The sequence below is a fragment of the Argentina silus genome (genome assembly GCF_951799395.1).
Source record: "Argentina silus genome assembly, chromosome: 9".
In the NCBI taxonomy this organism is placed as follows: domain Eukaryota; kingdom Metazoa; phylum Chordata; class Actinopteri; order Argentiniformes; family Argentinidae; genus Argentina; species Argentina silus.
Window position 1 is genome coordinate 3,497,908 of NC_139663.1, and position 20,234 is coordinate 3,518,141.

A 20,234-nucleotide genomic window follows, 5' to 3' on the forward strand; every position below is an offset into this window, starting at 1 on the left:
ATGATAAACCAATGATTTGTTTTGGTGTAATAATGAATCAAAAGGTTCTACATCTATAAGATGATGTGCTAGTTCTAAATCTTACCCTTTAAGGTCATAAGTATATAGTAAGCAAAAATCCAACCAAACTTAAATTCACTCAATCATGTAGTGTTGGACTAGAGCAAGACATCACAGCGAAGTCAATAATAGATACAGCTACTTGAATACAGAAAAGAAATACACAGCAGGCCCTGAAATGTGATACAAACCTTTATTCACTCAAATAATATGTTGATACTATTGTGATTCCTGTGGGAGTAACGCTTATGACTGACAAATGAGCTTGTGGACTTTATTTGAACAGTAATAAAAGTGAGGTCCAGAGTGCATTAACAGGATTGTGTTAATCTTGTGTGGTTTGACAATATAATATAAGTAACATAGCCTTTATACAAATAATCTCTACCCATGTATTTTACAAATATGTTAAAATGTTATGAAAGATCTCATAAAATAGGTACATATTGGATTTGCTCTCCAATAGCAAACTCTAATTGATTACTTGATAAAACGGTTTGCAAAAAGAAAAGAAAACCATAAAAAGCTTGGCACATCTCAATAAAATCCACAACATCCATAAAACACACTGATACAAATGTACACTAAACAAACATAAAATCACACTGCTGCCACTGTTTTATATTACTGTACAAATGCATATTGCAGGAAATAGTTACAGCATTTCATGCAGCAGATTTCTGGTGGGATCACAACCAACCAAGCTGATGACTGCTTCAATACAGTAATCAAGTGTCAGATAAGACAGCTGCATGTCTGTATTGAATTTCCAGTTTAAAATCATGGCACTAGTGTAGTTCAAGGGAAGTCCTCTGCCAGGTGTCGCACTGTGCTCTTGGAAAGGCCCAGGTGAATAGCATCCAGATAGTGCAGGAACCTGAGAGGGGGAGAGAGAGGGTAACCGGTCAAATTTCAACCCTATTGAGGATTTATACATCATAAAATGTGTCATTGACTTGGGTCTGAGCGTGATAAGTGAAACTAATCTAATTTAATCTAAAAAGACACAAACAACAAGTTTCAAACTTCAGATGCATACTCTGTTAAGGCAACATAGTAGCATAGATCTTGGTTTACTGTTTTGAAAACCTCAATAGTGCAACATGTAGAACACAACCTCAGAAAATGCACAGACAGGTTTGAGCAGAAATACATGAACCCACATCCTGTCCATAGTCATAGGCCATCGTTTAGCAAGAGGTGCCGTGGGCGTACATACCACCTAATAATATCAAACATCTACAGAGAGGTAGGTTCCCACTGGGACCATATATACTGAAAAATGTATGCACTCATTGCAATGCAAGCCACTTTGGATAAAAGCGTCAGCTAAATGGCATATATTAGGTAGACTGGGGTCCTGTCCAGGGGGTGTACTTGTACATCAAGCTGCCTCACGCTACAGAAACAGGAGATAGGATGCTGTCCTAAGGGCCGTTCTGGCTTGTGTGTTCCATACAAGGCAACTTACTTACTTTACAAGATTCAAGATTCTTTATTTGTCACGTGCATACAAGTATACAGTGAAATGCAAAAGTGAAGTGAAGTAGAGCAGGAACCTGGGGTGGACGATAGTTGGGTGACCCCTAGAAACTATATAATGTAGCTCTGAACACCAGAACTTCGATAACCCCTGAGCTCTCACCTGCGTTTGACCTTGCCCTGCTCCTTCAGTGTCTCTGATCTACAGATGGCTCGTAGGGATGGCAGGTAGTCTACAGCTACTGCTGGTCTGTTCCCCAGAGTCCCAAACCCTCGGCTGGAGAGTACAGTGTCCATGACCTCCCTCCTCCTCTGGAGAACCCTGAAACAGGAGAGCAGCAAATTACACAGGTTAAAAGACAACTCCTTTATTATCCCGTATGTCCTGAAAAAGAACATCCTTCAAATGTTTGACACTACAATGATACTGGAAGATGAAAATAATGGATAGACAAAACATTCAAAAGCATCTAAACATGTTTATCACGCCTCTCAATATAAGCAATACCCTACCAGCCAACTGATCACATGGATTCATTGTGGAAAGGAATGAGACAGAACTCACTTTGGCTCACAGGGGCTGTCCTGAGTGAGGTTGAAGGCCTGTCTGTGCTGTGCCACTGGGAGAGTGAGCTCCATCACAGCCTCCTTCCCCAGCTCCCCCTCCAGTGCCTGGGCCCTGCCCCATGCCTCAGCCACCCCAGTCCTGCACCTCTGAAAGCTCAGAGCCTCCACAGAAGCCTGGATCTCCGCCACTCTCACTCTCTCTGCCCAGCTCCCTCCATCACACCCCTCCCTGGGCTCGTCAGTCATCCCGTCTTTCATCTCTGATCTGCCGGTAAGACCAAACATATGAGTCTCTCTGGCGCCCCCTGTGTGGGGTGTTTGAAAATGCAGGGAGGCGTCCAGGAAGGACATGTGGTCCAGGAACTCAGCGAGGGAGCCCAGACAGTGGGACACAGGCTCACTCTTCATCCTCTGCTCTGGGGTCAATGGCATCCTCCTCATTGTCATAAGGACAGGAACAGAAGCCTTTGCCACTTTCTTTCCAGTCTGAGGTTCCTCCTCCTTGTCAGTGGTGTTGTCCTCTGATTGGGAGGCTGTCTGAGGAGCACTCTGTGGTTTGCGGAGAGAGAGGAAGGCATCGTCCGAATCAGAGTCAGAGTGAAAAAGGTCCTGGTCTTCTAAACAGTGCTGCTTTTTCCTCTTCATCCTGGAGGACACCTTCACTGGGCTGCCATCGTCCGACCCTTCTGCCACCTGCAGGAGCATGGGGTGGGCCAGTGGATCAGTCTGCTGCTGCGATTCGGTCTGAGGTCCCATGCTGACTACTTCCTGTGGCTCAGTGCTAGGCTCTTCCTGTGTCCTGTTGACCACTTCCTGTGTTGGTTTATAGGCTGTGATAGTCAGGTCTGTGACAGGCAGAGGCAGCAGTGCTGCCATGTTGGAGTACAGGAGGTCCACTCCACTCCTCCTGCTCTCTGTTAGCAGCTCCAGGCAGCCCTGCTCCACTGTGGACTGGCTCTGAGGAGACAATACAATTCAGTTATGATTCAAGTTACAGTCTGCTATTTACCTGGAATACACTGAGATACTCACATGATAATAAGCTAATAACTAATGTTTCTTTGGCATTCATTAGAATAAGTTGCATTACATACTATGAGGTACAAGAGGTAGTAACCCAATCTGTTGAATACTTCTAAGTGCAGTGAGGGGATAGGAGGTGGACAACCTACCTTGAGGAGGTCATGCACATCCCTTTCTGGTTCGACGTTCAGCAATCCGAGCAAGCTCTCTGTGCAGCCGGTGTCACAGGGGGGCAGGGGGGTTGGGGTCACCCCCTCACACACAGACCCTGTTTCCACTGCCTCTCCAGATTCCTCTGTCTTCAGCTGGAGCACTGCTGCTGAATACACACAGCAAAGAGACATGATTTGTTTATTACTGTAAGTTAAAACAAGTAATGGAATGCTCCTCTGCAGTCAATAATAGAAGCTGATATGTTCAAAGAGTTGTTTAGAACACATTACTCAAGAGAATTTCACATAGTAGTGCTCATAACAGATGAACTCGATCATCTTAAAAAATAAACTGATACACCTTGTGTCTTTTTCAAGGCAGACAAGAGTCCCTTGTCTCTGTCCTTACCTGTGGGGGCTGAGTCTGGGATGGGACGGGCTAACTGGCGCCCCCCTGCGCTGCGTGTCCAGAACTGCAGGTGTAGGAGGCTCTGTCTGATGTTGCACCTGTTGAGGCTGAGCAGAGAGGAGATGTCCCGGGTGTCTGTCCGCATGTTCTCAGCCAGACACAGCAGCTGCAGGTAACTCACAACATTCACCTGTACGAAGGAGTGAGAGCTGTAACCACAGTATCACTACTAGACCTGGGCGGCTGGGCCATCAACCAAGATTATGGGGTTCCCTAGATAAGTCAACAGCAACCTGGTTAGCAACCATATATCGCAAGATTACACAACATAAGAGGTTGAGAGAATATTGTAGTCTTACCACTGAGGGCGCTTTGAAATGAATCTCTTCAAGATAGCCATCAAACATGGCACTGAAGGTGGGATCTAGAGGAATGAGATGCAAAATAAGATGAAGGTCCAAATAGTACAAGGGCATTGTCACATTATCACATCTGACAGTTCCCTGTATGTTCAATATGACCATGAACCAAGGACCGCCCTGCACTCACCACTGGTCGTGAGGATCACTGGTCTCTTGGTGGTGGTCATAAAGGTTTTGATGGCAGCCAGGAACCCTGAGTCGTCCTCAAAAATAACATCCACCTCCTCAAACAGAATGAGCGACGTGGCTGTTTTCTTGCCCTGCTCCTCACTGGAAGACTCCTTTTTGCTGGCTGGTTGTTCCTTGGGAGGATCCTTCGTCGTCTTAATGGCACTCTCTTTTGCTTTTGTAGTCTTCTTGGGATCGGCTGTGGAGAGGAAGAAAAAGTTAAACCATCATCATTTTTTATTAGCACAAATTCTGGTATTATTCACTTTTCTATGCAGTCTGGGCCAGGGTTCCCTAACCACAGACCCTGTTGCTTCTTGTCTTGGTTGCCAGGTTCTTTGTTGGTGGGTCGACCCATTTTGAAGTAGCTGGCCAGGGAGGTGGGGGTCAGGCCTCCTCTCTTGGGACCACGTGGGGACTGGGGGGCTTTTCTCGGGGAGGAGACCACCCTGCGGGGAGAGTTCACCTCCCCTGAGAGACGGAAGAAATAAGAACATTTCATCCTCAAGCCAAAGTAACCCGGCTACTGTATGCACTATGGGACATATCCTAACTTGAGAAACAAGTTTTCAAAGGAAAAACACATAGATAGCCAGCCCTCATCACAGCATAAGTGTGCTCTACTCACTGGGTGAGATTCCTGGCCTGACAGAGCTGCTGCTGTAGCTGTTGAAGTAGCAGGGCTTGTGGGCGTTGACCCCCTGGATGTCCACCTGGTGGGACTGGGTGGCCTCCTTCAGCTGTGACAGGATCTGCCTACCGCTACGCTGGGATGATGCGTTCACCTCAAACACCTGGGGATCAACAGGGAGGGGGCAGGTTAGATATACATACTATGAACAGAATCCTGCAACATGTTACACTTGCTGGTAAATCATGCATTGCTGTCAATGGTAGATGTGTAAAGGGACCTTGAAGCCGAGCTCCTGGGCACAGGCGTAGACAGCGGCGGTCTTGCCCACCCCCGTGGGGCCAGTGATCAACAGGGTGTTAGACACCAGGTCCTCCCCCTCTTGAGAATCCCCTTCCTCACAGTCCCAGGAGTCTGAGCAGATGAAAAGGGAAACACTAGGCTGTTATAGTGTAGTACACATCCATAGAAGATGTTTTACTTTTCATGACTTTGTGCTTGGTGCTATCTGAGTCGTACTGAGATGGTCCAGCAGTGGGACAAGCCAACATTTACATGTTGTATTTAATTGTCTCTTACCATTGCTGCCTTCTTCCTGCTTCTTTTCCTTCTGTTTTTTCCTCTCTTCACGGTCGGCTCTGAGTTTCCACTCCTTCAGCCAACTACAAAAGTATCAATGAAAAATGTCTTTATGAATGAAGCCTTTCACACAAGGAGCTAGGTATTGAAGCCACTGATTCATATATTGATCCATAGAGGGCGCCTAGGACACACACACTGTTGCTATCATAGTCCCTTACCTGTGCAGCCTCCTCACTGAGCCAGTGTTGCCAATGACATCACTGGAGTGCTGTGGTTGGTACTTCTCTGTCCACAACACATCCTCTTTTACCAAGTCTGTTGAAATGAGAGCAGTTAAAGTCAGTAAGCTAACAGAGACTTTAAAACTGATTGTGTAATGTAAAAAAGGGAAACAAGAACGGCCAAGTCAGACGACCAAATACACAATTTCCCATCTTTAGCTGTCACAATAGGTGCAATGAGGTCTGAAGTTTTAGATTTAATTGATTTTTTTTAGATGCTCTTCACCTTCTTTCCCAGAGTTTTCTGCCAATGGGAAGTCTTCAAGCAGCACCACTAAGTCACTTTGAGAGGAGAGTGGCGTGTTCTCCACAGAGGGTTTGGCCGCCGCCTCCTCCTGCTGCTGCTTGCACCTCTGTGCCCGGCTCCTACGCCCTCCTCTCCTGGGGGGTTCAGGTTCAGGGGTAGAGGTATCCCCTGTTGGCTCTATACTTGGGTGGTCTGTGATCACAATGGTCTTCTCCTCTGACAACTTACTGGACCTCTGCTTCTTGGCAACCTTCCCTGGCACTTCACCCTCATCCATACGCTTCCTCTTTCCCCCCACCACCTCAGCTGGTACCGGGGCACTGGGGACTCTGGTGATAGGGTCTGGTTCTAAAGAGTAGAAAGGTGGTAAAGAGGTGGTATAATTAGCATTTGAAATCAGTAAGTGCATTTGATATTTCTGTTATGATTGGGTGAGATTCCAAAGAAGCAGAGTCAGGCGTCTCTCCCCCTCTCACCTGACGTTGTGCACTGTATGAGGTGGTCTGTGCGCCTCTTCAGGAAGCGTGTGAGATACCTCTGGACGGGGAAGGGAGGATTGGATGCACTGATCTCCCCCATGAGGAGCTTACGGACAGGCTCAGAGAACTCCTCTCGCCAGCCAGAGCCCTGTGTCAACAGCAAATCACTTCAGTTATCTAGAATTACAAATTCAAGCAACCAAACAACCTATTTACTTGCTGTAAAAGCAATCTAAACTTACCCTTTCACTGTGAACTCTAGAAGCTGACACAGTCCTACAACAAGATAAACCATCAAGGGCAAGTGGAAGTGGCTTTGATGGCAAGCAGTGAAGTTTTTTCAGGCAGTGTAAGAGTTGAGAGACAGGCCATGGTAGACTCCAAAGAGGGCAGTCTGTAAAGGAAAAAGAAAAACCAGGAAGTTGAATTGAATCCAGTTATTGGATCAAAGTGGTGGGACAACTTTGGTAAAAGTGTGAGCTAAATAACTCACCCTGGGGTGTCTGTAACACATGCACTAATGGTTGGAAGGAGGAGCAGGACACAGTGTAGGCCTCTTTGGTGGCGGCAGTTTTGGCAATCTGTTTCTTGAAGCACTCAGGTAGACCACTCTTCAGGAACTCTTTTCGTGCCCTGAACTGCTCATCATCCTGGGAGTTCTCTGAACCTTCGTGGCTAGAAGAGGGAGCGCATGAGGTCCACATTTAAAAAGTGTCTCTTGGTACTGTATATAAGTGTTGTGGATAGCAAAAACATTTAACTCATTAGTAATAAGCTATGAGTAAATCAACAGAAGGCCATTTGGACACGGAGAACATATACTGCTGCACTTGTTTATGTCTTGTCAAGTAAACATTAAATACTGTTAGTTTGACCCAAGTAGGTATTTACCTGCTTTCATCAAAGATGGATATGACTGCTGTCTTCTGAGCCTTTTTCCCCTGGAACAAGTGTGCTACTTTGGAAGCTGAACACAATATGACATTCATGTTAGTGTCCTTCTATGAGCAGGTTTGGAAAATAAAAATATTGTATATAACAGCGACAAAATACCTGCTGGATTCTTGCCCTCTTTGCTCATTGCTGCATTTCTCCCCAAAACGTCATTCATACTCCGTAACCGTTTCTGAGGTTTGCCTTTCTCCTGTGCCGCCTGAGCAGAGCCTTTATTTTCTTCCCCAAGGAAGACCACAGAGTCCTGAACAAATAACAGTCCATGAAATTATTAATGAATTAATCGATCAATCCTATGAACAGGGCTTTCCTGTACAGCGAATTTAACTAGAAGTAAATTATATGGGCAGATATCAGGAAAGATCTAGTGGGGGGCATGTACAGTATTGTAGAGTAGGGCTGATGTACATATTGTTAGGATAAAACATCTAATAAGCATTGTTTAAATCATCTTATTAAGCGTTGTTTAAGTAAAATGCCCTTCAGCAGGGGGACTATACCTCATTCTCACAGTAGCTCTTCTTGGTGGAGGGCTGACTCCGTGAAGACCTTCGCAAGGAGTCCTTCTCCTCTGCAGCAGCCTTCTTACTCTGCTGTATAGCTCGTGCTTTCTCCACCAACTTCTTGGCCTGTTTTCTCTTCTTGGATGCATTTGATCCCTGAATAAGAGAGTTCAAATAGTAAGACAACATTTAAAACATAAAACACATATACTTGGCAAACTCAAACACTATTTATGTCCATAGAGTAGAAAGGTTAAAATAACATGTACAATGAATCATTCCCAAATTCAAAATATCTGGCTTTGCGTTCTTCAACAGATAATGACAATCACCTTATTTGGTAAAGGACTCAGTATTTCAAAATCACTTCCACCCTCAGATTTTGAGTTTGAGAAGACTCTGGTAAATCTCATCCTGAGAAAGAAAATGAAATAATAGTTAAGAATAGTAGACATAACAACTAAGTACAGTGGACAAAACAACACAGATAAACAATAACAGAAACATGTTTTCAAACATTAGGCCCTACTCCAAGACCCAGGTGTTCCTCACCTGATGGGACTTTCTTTCTCATCAGCTGGACAGAGCACCTCTGCCATGAACACTCTGTGTTTAGACCTGTGAGTCTTTGGGGTGGACATCTGGAGAGGGGTGTCTTGGGGTACAGCAGCAGCTTTAGTCCTCTCCTGGCTCTTTGTTTTCAGTGCCGGGGTTACAGTCTCACTCTGAGTCACAGGTGTCTGCCTGAGGGACACATCTCTTTTAGACCTCCTAACTGTCGGTGTGGAGGTGGTGGTGGGCTCCTCTGCTGCTTTAGCATCAGACCCCTCATTCGTCTCCATGGGAACAGGTTCTTCCTGTGTTGCAGGTGAGGGGACTGACTTCTCCTCCTGGACCTTCTTCCTCCCTCTTCTTGCAGGTTTCTTCTTGGCTCTCTTTCCTCCTGCACTGTCAGCATTGGGCTGCTCTGCCGCTGGGACAGAGTTGGATGCCTTCTCAGCTGCCTCGTCCACAGCCTCTGCTGACTCCTTCTCTGAAGGCTGCTTTTGCTTACCCTGGCTCTTACCAGGCTTGGTTTTGGCCCCCTCTACACTGGGCTGCTTGAAGGCACTCATGAACTGCTTCCTCTCCACCTGGGTGCACTTGGGTGTGGAATCTGATTCAACAACGTCAAGCTCCAGGTCCTCCTCCTGCAAAACCACATTGGATTTCCTCTTGGGAGCGGGCAAAAGCTCCGGCCTAACTTGTGGATGTGGAGAGGCCGCAGTCTTCACCTCTGCTGCACTATCCTGCTCTTTCTTCTTGGTAAAGATGGAGGCCATCTTCTTTTCTACAGCCCTGACTGGCTCATGCTTATGAGAGTTGGCATGCACCTCTGCTTGGATGGTGAGGGTTCGGGGAGACACCTGCTGTGGACACGGTGGCTCCTTAGGACCCCCATTTTCACTGGCGTTGGGCACATCCTCTTTCTCCTCTGGCTCAAGATTGACTATGCTCTCCTCCTCTTTCTCCCCCTGGCTCTGCAGGAAGTCCTCAAAGGAAATGGTTATGGTGCTTCCGTTCAGCCGAGATGCCTCGTCCACATTGACCTCCATGCTAGCATCACACAAAGACAGTTCAGCCTCCTTGACCTCAGGCACACACTCCCTTTCCTCCACCTGCTGCTGCTTAGCTTTACCTTTTTTCCCTTTAGGTCTGCCCCGTTTTACCTTGTCTCTTGGAGGTACTTTAGGAAAGGAGCCATCACAGGATTCCCCTTGTTTTTGCTTTACTGGGGCCCCTCTTTTCAAGTCTCCCTCATGATGTTTGTTGTTTTGGGCCTTTTCAGCAGATACAGTCCCAGTGTCATCACCGTCTGACATCTCCCCAGCCACACAAGCATCATAGCTAATCTGGGCCAACAGAGCTGCTGTATCACTACCCAGGATGCCAGAGCTTCTCACTGCCTTGTCTGCTGGATCTCCCTCATCTATTAGACCCTCACAAATCACACAGTCCTCTGTAGAGCCCATGTCATCCACCTTCTGTAACTGCCTGGCAGCTTTGCTAGGCTTCCTTCCCCGTTTCTGGGGTTGCTTGCCTTGCTGCCTCTCAGTGCTCTCTGGGTGGCCATGGGCTTCAAAAGGCTGAGGCTTGTGCCTGTTGTCCTTGGTCTGCTCTGGGGTGTTGCTCTTCTCCCTGGCAGGTGGGGTCTTCCGGCTGAAGTAGTCCATGATGTTGTTGGACTTGGGTGGGGAGAATGGTTTCTCCTTAGGCATGGGAGAAAAGTAGTTGGTGATTGTCTTGACAACTGGAGAGTCGCCATCTTTGCGTGATTTCTTACATGGCTGTAAAAAATAATTGAGAGTGAGAAGATGACACTATAAAGTTACACAACACTCATTAAACGTCAAATGAATGTACAGATTGACATGTTATTGCATAGACAATGAGACATACCTGAGTCTCAAAGTCTTCAATGACAGATGCCATAGCAACAACCCCAGCCATAATTTCACAGACCTAGAACATGAATGACAAGGTTTTAGTTTCACAAAAGCAGACTCTGTACATTCAGACAAAGCATTTCTAGAGGATTTAGCTAGCTAGCTTAGTGGTTAGTCCAGCTGACTTGCTAGTTTTATCAAATGATTATGTAGCCAAATTCGAACATTATTACAAGGACACTTTTCGTTGTGTTGTTTGGTGAAAAGATAGAAAGCAAATTGTGCATGTAATTAAGTAGCTAGTCACGAGACAGTCCAGCAGTAACTCAGCCATAGTAAAACTGTAATGTCGTGAGCCAAGTGACAGGTTAGAGAGAATGACTGGCCCAGACGAAGTAAAAGAAAAGACCACTTACCAAGTTGTCGTGTCGTACACATTCAGAAGATGAACATTCACTGCTCCCTCTAAAGTGCAAAAGACCAAACTAAGTTACTATGATAACTGTCATTGCAGAGTGGTTTGCTATATGGCTGCCTGTCTGTTCTTGGCTTATTTACGTTCAATACCTTGATATTATCAGACGAATGTTAGATTACATGGCTATCTATCGCGCGCGAAAAGTAGGCACCACGAAACTGTTCACCTAGTAGCTGCCAAGTACATATATTAGTATTACAATAAATTAGCTACATAGATATTCATTTATTCCGTAAACTCGAATGCAATATTACACTGATAACTGGCTAAGCCGCTGTCTTTCAATAACCCGCCTGACTTCTTGTACAAAGGGCGCCAAATATTGTTAACCTTTACCATTGCCGATTCCACCAATCATTGAAGCAGAAACTGCTGACGTCGTGAACAGTTGTTGATTTTTTTTTTTTTTTTACAAAGGCTCCACCCACACTGGCGTTTAATGTAAATCACTTGCTGACCTCTACCGGTCATAAGGTTTCTGAACACAGCAAAATCACGAATGATTTGCTATACTTTTTAAAATATATGAGTGGTTTTAATGGTAATATTGTTGTTTTAACTTGACTTATGAATAAACATATTGTTAGTTTGAGGCGGAGTTGTGGTGTATGTGTTTCAGGCAAATGCAGGATAAGCAGGTTCACCGGTGCATTTTTTGGCTTCTGCTACATGTATTTATGTTCTTGGTGGTGATACGGTTCTTTGACTTATGTTTAGCAATTGGTATGACAAAAGGTATAAGGTGCGGCTATCATCAGTAATTCAATATGTTTGATTACATTCAGAAGAAAAAAACAAACGAATGGTTTAATGATTGCCACCATTGTTACTTACCTGTACAATACTTGTGCTCCATAATACAACCTGTCAATCAAGATAGCCATAGGTCAGGGATGCAAATGACTTTGATGGCGCTCTTTCCTCCCATGCAACTGACATACGATATAATTTCATCGCGCGCACAAGGTGTCAGTGAACAAATATCCCCATACAATGTTATTTTGGACACAAATTAAATAACAGAGATGCTTTTTATATAAACATTGATTTAGAGTCAACTCTTCCTTCCCTCCCTCTGTTCTCCGATTACTTGCCCCTCCCCGAATCTTGGCTGCCCGTCTTCCCGCTCCTGCGCAGCTCTGCCCCGGCCTAAACGCTGCTGATTTTAACTTTCGTCTTTTCCCCACCTCTCCTCACGGCCAATATGTCGGAGTTCAGCACAGTGCCGCCACCCGGGGCTGGAGCACCTCTCGGCGGACAGGCAGCTATCGGGAACGGTGGCGGAATCAAGAAAGATGCCTTTGCGGACGCGGTACAACGGGCCCGGCAGGTGAGAGAAGGGGGAGTGTAGCTTGTTGTTACCCGCGTGAGTGCAACTGAGAAGGGGAGGAGAGAGTTGAGAATGTCCAGCTAGTTTCGTTGTTGAGCCACAAAGCTAGTTAGCCCGCTAACTGTATTGTTTGCATGCAATTAAAATGCAAACTAGCCAGCTAATACAGTTAGCCAATTGATGAATACCCTGTTATAGCTGTCTTTCTCGGTGGCAACATTTTTGTCTAACTAGCGGGTCGTTAGCATTCTCGGGCTTGCTCGCATGCATACACTGGCTAGCTAACTAGCTAGCTTGGTTGCTAGCTAGCTCGTCTGTCCTGATGTGACAGGCAGGCCTCGAGCCTTCATCCCATGCGCCTGTGTTTTCGGTGCAACCTCAACAACGAAATAGTCAGCTGTCAACAATTACTCTGCCAACAAATGGCTGGCAAGCATTTAATTTAATATTCAGTCAATCAGTCACGCCAAGTATGTAAGGGCAATGCGGAGTTGCGTTGGAGTGCTATTATGTTTCCTCAATCGACGTTTTGGATGTGTGCACCAGATTGCTGCTAAGATTGGTGGTGATGCTGGAGGTCCCCCAATGAACATCAGTAATGCTACAGACGGTTTCCCCTTCACCGCACAGAAAAGGCAGCTTGAGGACGCAGGTATCATAATCAACGTTGGCTCTACCCCAGACACTTATCAAGAGTGGCACACATACACAACCCATAATTCAGGGGCTGACGGTCCCTTGCTGAATATGGACGTCAGTCTCAAAAAGTCTACACATACATACACACACAGAGAGTAGACTACTTTGAGAGTCATCGGTGGCAATTTGCTTTGTATCATTTGCGTTTGTATCAGATCAACCAGAGAGCAAGAAAATGGCCCCACAGAGTGACCTGGACTCAGCCACAGCACTGTGTAAGTATCTCCCTCTTTTTCTGCTGCTACACATGATCCATATCTTACATTAATGTTACCTAGAGTATGTTTGTCTGCCCCATCTCCCCTGGTCTGTCAGTGTTTCCTGCTTAGTTTTGTTATGTTCTCATTTTGCAATGTGTCAGGAATCTGAGACCTGTCCTTCTCTCTCTCGTCTTCTCACAGCCATTGGAGCCCAATTAGCTGCTCTTGCTCAGCAGAGGTAAAGTCAACAGCGTCATGTAATTGATGAAACTCATTGCCAATTGATAATTCGACCACCCTTGATTGTAATTAGGATTCCTTAGTATTCAAAACAAGACTAACTGGCAATATGTGGGTTCTTCTAGAAAGACATTCAAGGGTTTCATGGTAGTCTTTATTGTACTGTTTGAATGTGACCTCCATCTCAAATTCTGTCTCTCTCTCCCCTCTACAGTGCCAGGCCCACAACCAGCTCAGAGGACTACAGTGTCCCTGACAGCATGGTGGGACTCAGTGAGTGCAACTTTTCTAACAAGGCTGTCTCATGTTTGTGTTCATGTCTGGGGCTGATCATGATCAGATCCCGAGCTGAAACCCCTTCCCGATGTTGTGAAAGCATGAACCACAGAATCCATAGAGAGAGCCACTAGACCCCACATGATAAACTTCTCCCCTCTTCCTCTCTCTCCCAGTCATTGGTCGGGGCGGAGAACAGATCAATAAGATCCAGCAGGACTCGGGCTGCAAGGTTCAGATAGCCCCAGGTATGTCCTTCAGAGGACTAGCTTGTTGAATGGTTAACTCCATGAAGAAGATTTGTTTGACTTTTCACTTTTTGTTCTCCCTCTTTTTGAGATTTGCCCATTCATTGTGTTCAGTGTGGTTGTTTCTGACTGTGTATGGTTTGTGTTCAGACAGTGGAGGTCTACCAGAGAGGAGTGTCTCTCTCACAGGGTCCCCAGACTCCATACAGTAAGTGTTAGACCCCACAAAGTGTGTGTGTAAGAACAAGATCAGATGTATCTCTGCTGACACAGATGAGGTAATGGTTTGTCTGAGAAATATTTGATGCAACAGAATGAATATAGCATTGCTGTTTATACTGTCCAATACTATCTTTATACTGTCCAATACTTTTCACCATGTGATTGTGCTCATCGGATGGCTTTCCCTCTCCGTCTTCCCTAGGCAAGCCAAGATGCTGTTGGAAGAGATTGTTTCTCGAGGGAGGGGCACACCCCCTTCCTCTTTCCACGAGGCGACCAATGGGCAGAGTGGCTCAGTGCAGGAGATGATGATCCCTGCAGGGAAGGCCGGCCTCATCATCGGCAAGGGAGGGGAGACCATCAAACAGCTACAGGTATGGACACAGGTCTCCTCTGTTGACAAACACACTGATCTATATCTTCAAGGTGTGTGATCAGGCATTTAGATGTTTAGGAAGGATAAGCCTTTTCGTGTGTTGTTTGAGCAGAGTTGAACACGCTGTCTGTGGTGGGGTTTTTTTCAGGAGCGAGCCGGAGTGAAGATGATCCTTATCCAGGATGCATCTCAGGGACCCAACATGGACAAGCCCTTGCGCATCATTGGGGAGCCATACAAAGTCCAGGTAGACTGCTAGGGCAGGTTAGCTGTAAATTAGATGTATCTGCTGGCTTTCACAGGGAGAAAATGTGTGTTATGATCTGTGTTCACCTGTGATCTAGTTAAAGGCAGAGTCTTGAATATTTGTCTATATGGCTCTGGATAAATCCATGTAAACACCATCTGCTTTCGGCAAGCTGCTGTAACACTGCACTGCAGATGGAGGGGTTTGTAGCAGTTAGTGTTGTGCGTGTGCCTGTCTGAATCCTTCTCTGTCCTCTGGGACTGCTCAGCAAGCCCAGGAGATGGTGCAGGAGATCCTGAGGGAGAGGGACCATCCTGGCTTTGGAGACAGGAACGAGTACGGCTCCCGCATGGGAGGTGGAGGTGGAGGGGGAGGGGGAGGCATGGACGTAAGTGTGTGTGTGTGTGTGTGTGTGTTTGTGAGGAAGTAAGTGAGTTATTGTCAAGAGAAGCAATTCCCCGACACTGGACTGAAGTAGGACGGTTCAGTTTGTAAATAGGTACTTGGCTCTCTGATTCGACAGGTTCCAGTGCCTCGGCATTCTGTAGGAGTGGTGATTGGTCGCAGTGGAGAGATGATCAAGAAGATTCAGAATGATGCTGGAGTCAGGATACAGTTCAAACCAGGTAAAAAAAATTGTTTCTAATTTTGTGATGGCTAAATGAAGAAGCTTTGCATACATGTGCCATGAAGCTCTGTGTGTTAAATGCCTTGTCTTTGCAGATGACGGCACAGGTCCTGATAAGATAGCCCACATCATGGGTCCTCCTGACCGCTGTGACCATGCCGTCCAAATCATCAACGAACTATTGCAGAGCATCCGGGTCAGGGAGGAGGGACAAGGGGTACGTACCAACTATACACACGTGCACACACACACACAGCTTATGCACAGTAAATAACACCACTCTAACAGGGTGTTAACCAGCAAGTGTATTGCAGCAGCCTTCATGTCATTGCCGTTCTTTGTGGGATATGCAACACTTAACATTTTGTTAGCGGTAATCTCCAGAATGTTTTCATTAAACCCCTTGACCAATCCAAATCCAAGGAACATTTAAACAAATACCCTCAGTTTATACAAACAAACTTAGGCTTAACAAACAGTGAATGCATTCAGTACTGAGACTATAACAGTGTCTGTCCCTCCCCCCCCCCCCCCCCCATTCAGGGCCCCCCAGGGCCTCCAGGAATGCCCCCAGGCGGCAGGGGTCGTGGTCGGGGCCAGGGTAGCTGGGGCCCCCCTGGAGGGGAGATGACTTTCTCCATCCCTGCCCACAAGTGTGGCCTGGTGATCGGGCGCGGGGGAGAGAACGTCAAGGCCATCAACCAGCAGACGGGGGCATTTGTGGAGATCTCCCGCCAGCCGCCGCCCAACGGAGACCCCAACTTCAAGCTCTTTGTCATCCGGGGATCCCCCCAGCAGATTGACCACGCCAAGCAGCTCATCGAGGACAAGATTGAGGTACAGGGCTGTGTTCAGGGTTGGATGTTGATCAGCTCTGTGTTGGTCGTGGTGCTCGTCCAATACATAAGATGGAATGGCGTTCCCCATCATGGCATCAGGAAAAACAAGGCTCTATGTAAAATAGTGTTACACAGTCTGAGTCTGAAGTGCCTGTTTATCTTATACCTACATCTGGAATGAAGAGCATATGTATACATGTACGATATACATGCTAATGACTGGTTCTTGTTGTGTTTTCCAGGGTCCTCTGTGTCCTGTTGGTCCTGGTCCTGGTCCTGGTGGACCGGGCCCCTCTGGTCCCATGGGTCCCTATAATCCTAATCCCTACAACCCTGGCCCTCCCGGAGCACCCGGACCACAGTAAGTACATCCTCCCAATCACACAATGTTAGTAGTGTGGTGTGGCTATACTAGACTTAGGAAGGCATCACACCATGTGTACCATGTTATTCGCTCTGTAATGGACCCTTTTAGAGGTAAAAAAAATAAATAAATAACACGTTGTGATTATCCTCCTCATTGGCTCTCCTATTTGTTAAGATGTTCTGACCAATGGAAATGTGTAGAGATTGAGTTATAACTGAGTTGTCTTCCTCTCTTTATCCAGTGGCGGCCCCCCAGGTCCTCACCAGTACGCCCCACAAGGCTGGGGCAATGCCTACCAGCAGTGGCAGCCCCAAGCACCCCATGACCCCAGTGAGTGACCCCCCCCCCCCACCACCTCCCTTGACTTCACCACCCCACAGTCAGTGAAGCTGTTACATGTCGGATATTGTAGCACTAGTATTCCATATAGTGTTGTCGACCAATGATGACATTTGGGCCAAGATTTCTTACCGGCTTCTTTTCCTTGTTTCCTGTCTTTGTGATCCACTTATGTGAAAGGACAGAATGGGCCAAAGCAGTTTCAGAGGCAACTCAACTTAGCCCTACTGGTGGGCTACGTTGGAACCCTAAATGTTTAGCTTTTCCCCAATCGGTCGTTTCAGATAAATGTTTCCAATAGAGAGGAGTCTTTAGTGGCACATTGCCTGGGACTGTTAGCGCCTGAGGAAAGGCTGTGATGGGAGAATGACATCTCACTCTGTTTGACCACCTATAGATAACCCTGTCTCTCTTTCCCCCTGGTTTCCAAGCACAGGACACTAGCAGGGCAAGCTCACCCCTATGAGGACCTCACCTCCAACTGCATCTTTTTTAGGCAAGGCAGCTGGCGCGGACCCCAACGCAGCCTGGGCCGCCTACTACGCCCAGTACTATCAGCAGCCAGGGGGCGCAGTGCCAGGACAGCACCCTGGAAACCCCGCCGGTGCCCCTGCGCCCGGTGAACAGCCACAGGCTGCTCAGACCCCCGGGGGCCAGCCGGACTACACCAAGGCCTGGGAGGAGTACTACAAGAAGATGGGTGAGACAGAATACTGTATTACCATAACACTTGATAGAATTGGTTTATAATGATAGATCTAGTTTATCAACACAATTATCATTACTAACAACAAAAAGTATTTGTTATAGGCCCTGTTCTTTCTGGGCTGAATCCTATCTTGAGAAACAGGCATGTGTTTTTATGCATCGGTTATGTCAATGGTAGATTCAAATTAAAACACGCATGCATGCACTGGAATGTCCAGTTGGGATTGTGCTGTGTCAGTAAGGCCCACTCTCCTCTGCTCTTCTAGCCCAGGCAGGAGGCTCAGCAGCGGGGGCAGGCGGTGGAGCTGGAACAGCAGCAGCAGCAGCAGCAGGAGGGGCTCCAGCCTCCGGAGGAGGCCAGCAGGACTACAGCGCTGCCTGGGCCGAGTACTACAGACAGCAGGCTGCTTACTACGGCCAGCCAGGACAGGCCCCAGGACAGCCAGGCACCCCTCAGCAAGGACAGCAGGTATGCTGTATTAATTAAATTCAAAGTACTTTATTTATGGGGTGATTGTTAATTAACACACGTGCGGAAGATAATGGAAACTCCCCACAGGTTAACAGTATAAATATTTCAACCATGGCTGCCAAGTTCTTACTCTTGCTCTGTTCTGTTTGTGTTGCAGACGCAGTGAGATGCCACGGCTGAGAATTGAGTTTGGAAAGAGGAGAAAACGGATACTACTTAACCCAGACAGCCAATTGGATCTGGACATTTTTAATTTGTTTTCAAATTTTAGTTTGAAAGGTTTTTTTTTTCTTTTTGAAGCTGTGATTCAATGGCAAAATCACCACCCGATCCACCACCCTAACACTTTTTTTAATAAAATATGAACAGAACAAAAAACCTTCTCAGTGCTTTGCTGGTGAGTGGGATAAGAGGACTGATTCACAGGGTTGTGCTACTCTTTCGATTGGTTCTTGAAACCTTCCCTCCCTCTGTCAATCAAGAACGTGACTATGGGGAGCCTTGAACTCACTGGCTGAGACACCCATCATCATTCACCCTCTGACCTAAACTCGCACTTCTCCCTGTTCTATTAACCACAGAGAAACCGTCTACTAAGAGTACTTGCTTCCAGTCCTACTACTGCATTTACTGAAATGAGCATTGATTTATAATGAATTACGTTTCTGGTAGAAGTAATAGTAGTGGGAGGTTTGGCTTTACAAGCTGATTTAGTTTTTGATTTTCAGCAGTTTCATTTAAATCTTATTTTGATTTGGAACATTCCCATCACCCAAGTTGCTTGGTCTCCATCCATTTTTACTTTGAAGTCAAGTTTTGTTTTTTCCTTTTGTATGTTTGTGTGTGACTGTGTACAGTGTAAGAATGCGTCTTTACAAGTGGTGATGATACATGCATGTGTGTGTGTGAGTGTGTGATAGCACAGTGAAAAGACTTCAGAGATTGTTGAACGCTACTCAACACACCCACGGGTATATCTACAAGGGGAAGTCAACTCTAGTGTGTCACACAAGGCTCTGTTGAACTTGGCACCTATTTAGTTTGTGGGAGGAGATAGAACAGTGTCATGTTGTTAGTTTCTCCTCTGTCTGCAAAAGTCATGTTATACAATGTATGCTTGGATTTAAATTTTTATCGCTTGTTTTTAAAACGTTCACAATAAAAGATGTCCTGACCTCCCACCCTCTCATGTAGATCAAGTTTTGATGACTGTTTATGGGTAAATGCTGCACTGGAATACATTTAAAGATGGAGTCTTGCTAATGTGTCCTTCAATATAGCAATGGATGTTGAGGTTAGCAGTGTCAGACATGTTGAATCACTGATAGCTCTTGACAATGAATGGCAGCTTTGGCACTGATGAGTCTGCATTTGGCAGCACGGTGTTGATATTGTGAATAAATGACCACCAGCAGCAATATTCTGTTGTATTAAAAGGGCAAACGTCAATGTATTTTCAAACTTGTGTGTCCAGCTTTGTGTGTGATTGTGTCCCCTTTATCAAGGAGTGAATGAATAAGGCAGGTAGTCCATTTTTTTAATGGAGGTCATGTATTGCATGTTTTCATACTAGTCTCTTGTATGTGTACAGGCACTGATACAGACCTACTGGCAGCTGAAATATCTCAGCCACCACCAGGAGTCACTAGCAAGCTGCCTCAAATCAGCAGAGGTAGTTCAGTTACCAAGTGTCGGCATGCAGACAAACCTAATGAGCACACTCATTTGCAAACTGTCTGTTAGGCGTTTGGTAGCTACCACGCATGTAACCATAGGGTGTTAGGTATCTATTATAGGAGGTATACCTATCCAGTGTGCCATGACAACAGTCTGCTTTGCCTCTGATTGGTGAGGTAGCACCTGTGTTAAGTTCTTAATTTAAATAATCTAATGGTTTTCCTGTGGGTGGGGAGTGAGCCCTTTCACTCTGACTGTTGCATGTGCATGTACAAAGATCACGTGGCAGGCTCACACTTCTGTAGTGATGTCAGACAGGGTAGAGTATGTCAGCAAACTGTCAAACCAAAGCACGTCTGAACATATATGACAAAACAAAGGGGAATCGATGACAATTTTAAAAATTCTTAATTTATTTATATCTTTAAAATTAAAAACATCTGAATTGCATTCTACAACCTCCAAAGGCACAGTCATTCTTGTAGTTGACCAAATTCATGAA

The 20,234-nt window shown here is 46.0% G+C and overlaps 3 protein-coding genes across 6 annotated transcripts in view; 1 reads left to right on the forward strand and 2 right to left on the reverse strand.

The window, feature by feature from the left end:
* Positions 1–256: 256 nt before the first annotated feature.
* atad5a (ATPase family AAA domain containing 5a) lies at positions 257–11,778 on the reverse strand. 2 transcript variants are annotated; one of them, XM_083677647.1, is made up of 24 exons: positions 11,699–11,778; positions 10,803–10,851; positions 10,400–10,462; positions 8,513–10,287; positions 8,293–8,374; positions 7,958–8,116; positions 7,557–7,701; positions 7,395–7,470; positions 6,997–7,178; positions 6,746–6,897; positions 6,501–6,651; positions 6,004–6,372; positions 5,715–5,811; positions 5,494–5,576; positions 5,195–5,328; positions 4,912–5,077; positions 4,590–4,754; positions 4,243–4,482; positions 4,053–4,117; positions 3,694–3,883; positions 3,282–3,448; positions 2,108–3,066; positions 1,706–1,864; positions 257–937 (listed from the first exon to the last, which is right to left on the reverse strand). In XM_083677647.1, the coding sequence occupies exons 1-24, from the start codon at positions 11,746–11,748 to the stop codon at positions 859–861; spliced, it is 5,757 nt and encodes a 1,918-aa protein (XP_083533773.1). In that variant the 5' UTR covers positions 11,749–11,778; the 3' UTR covers positions 257–858. The 2 variants fall into 2 exon arrangements, with proteins under 2 accessions (XP_083533773.1, XP_083533772.1); XM_083677646.1 differs by having other exon boundaries at positions 3,282–3,451.
* Positions 11,779–12,020: 242 nt separating this feature from the next.
* Positions 12,021–18,354, forward strand: LOC310809535 (far upstream element-binding protein 2-like). 3 transcript variants are annotated; one of them, XM_083676840.1, is made up of 18 exons: positions 12,021–12,194; positions 12,741–12,846; positions 13,049–13,108; positions 13,295–13,331; positions 13,548–13,606; positions 13,786–13,857; positions 14,008–14,065; positions 14,282–14,453; positions 14,604–14,702; positions 14,971–15,090; positions 15,226–15,328; positions 15,426–15,547; positions 15,874–16,167; positions 16,412–16,530; positions 16,778–16,866; positions 17,372–17,575; positions 17,850–18,052; positions 18,213–18,354. In XM_083676840.1, the coding sequence occupies exons 1-18, from the start codon at positions 12,069–12,071 to the stop codon at positions 18,219–18,221; spliced, it is 2,052 nt and encodes a 683-aa protein (XP_083532966.1). In that variant the 5' UTR covers positions 12,021–12,068; the 3' UTR covers positions 18,222–18,354. The 3 variants fall into 3 exon arrangements, with proteins under 3 accessions (XP_083532966.1, XP_083532967.1, XP_083532968.1); XM_083676841.1 differs by lacking the exons at positions 17,850–18,052; positions 18,213–18,354 and having other exon boundaries at positions 17,307–17,470; XM_083676842.1 differs by lacking the exons at positions 17,850–18,052; positions 18,213–18,354 and having other exon boundaries at positions 17,312–17,444.
* Positions 18,355–20,134: 1,780 nt separating this feature from the next.
* rfx1a (regulatory factor X, 1a (influences HLA class II expression)) overlaps positions 20,135–20,234 on the reverse strand; it is a 13,000-nt gene continuing 12,900 nt past the window's right edge. Inside the window, exon 18 of the mRNA XM_083677838.1 lies at positions 20,135–20,234. This exon is cut by the window's right edge and continues 2,637 nt beyond it. The gene's annotated coding sequence lies outside the window, so the exon portion shown is untranslated.

Coding starts and splice junctions, on each gene's coding strand:
- atad5a (XM_083677646.1), bottom strand. CDS start 11,748: ATGGCTATCTTGATTGACAGGTTGTATTATGGAGCACAAGTATTGTAC. Junction 10,852..11,698: donor GGAGCACAAGTATTGTACAG/GTAAGTAACAAT, acceptor TTTGCACTTTAG/AGGGAGCAGTGAATGTTCAT. Junction 5,812..6,003: donor AGAAAACTCTGGGAAAGAAG/GTGAAGAGCATC, acceptor TCATTTCAACAG/ACTTGGTAAAAGAGGATGTG.
- LOC310809535 (XM_083676840.1), top strand. CDS start 12,069: ATGTCGGAGTTCAGCACAGTGCCGCCACCCGGGGCTGGAGCACCTCTC. Junction 15,329..15,425: donor CAGGATACAGTTCAAACCAG/GTAAAAAAAATT, acceptor TTGTCTTTGCAG/ATGACGGCACAGGTCCTGAT. Junction 16,531..16,777: donor CCCGGAGCACCCGGACCACA/GTAAGTACATCC, acceptor CTCTTTATCCAG/TGGCGGCCCCCCAGGTCCTC.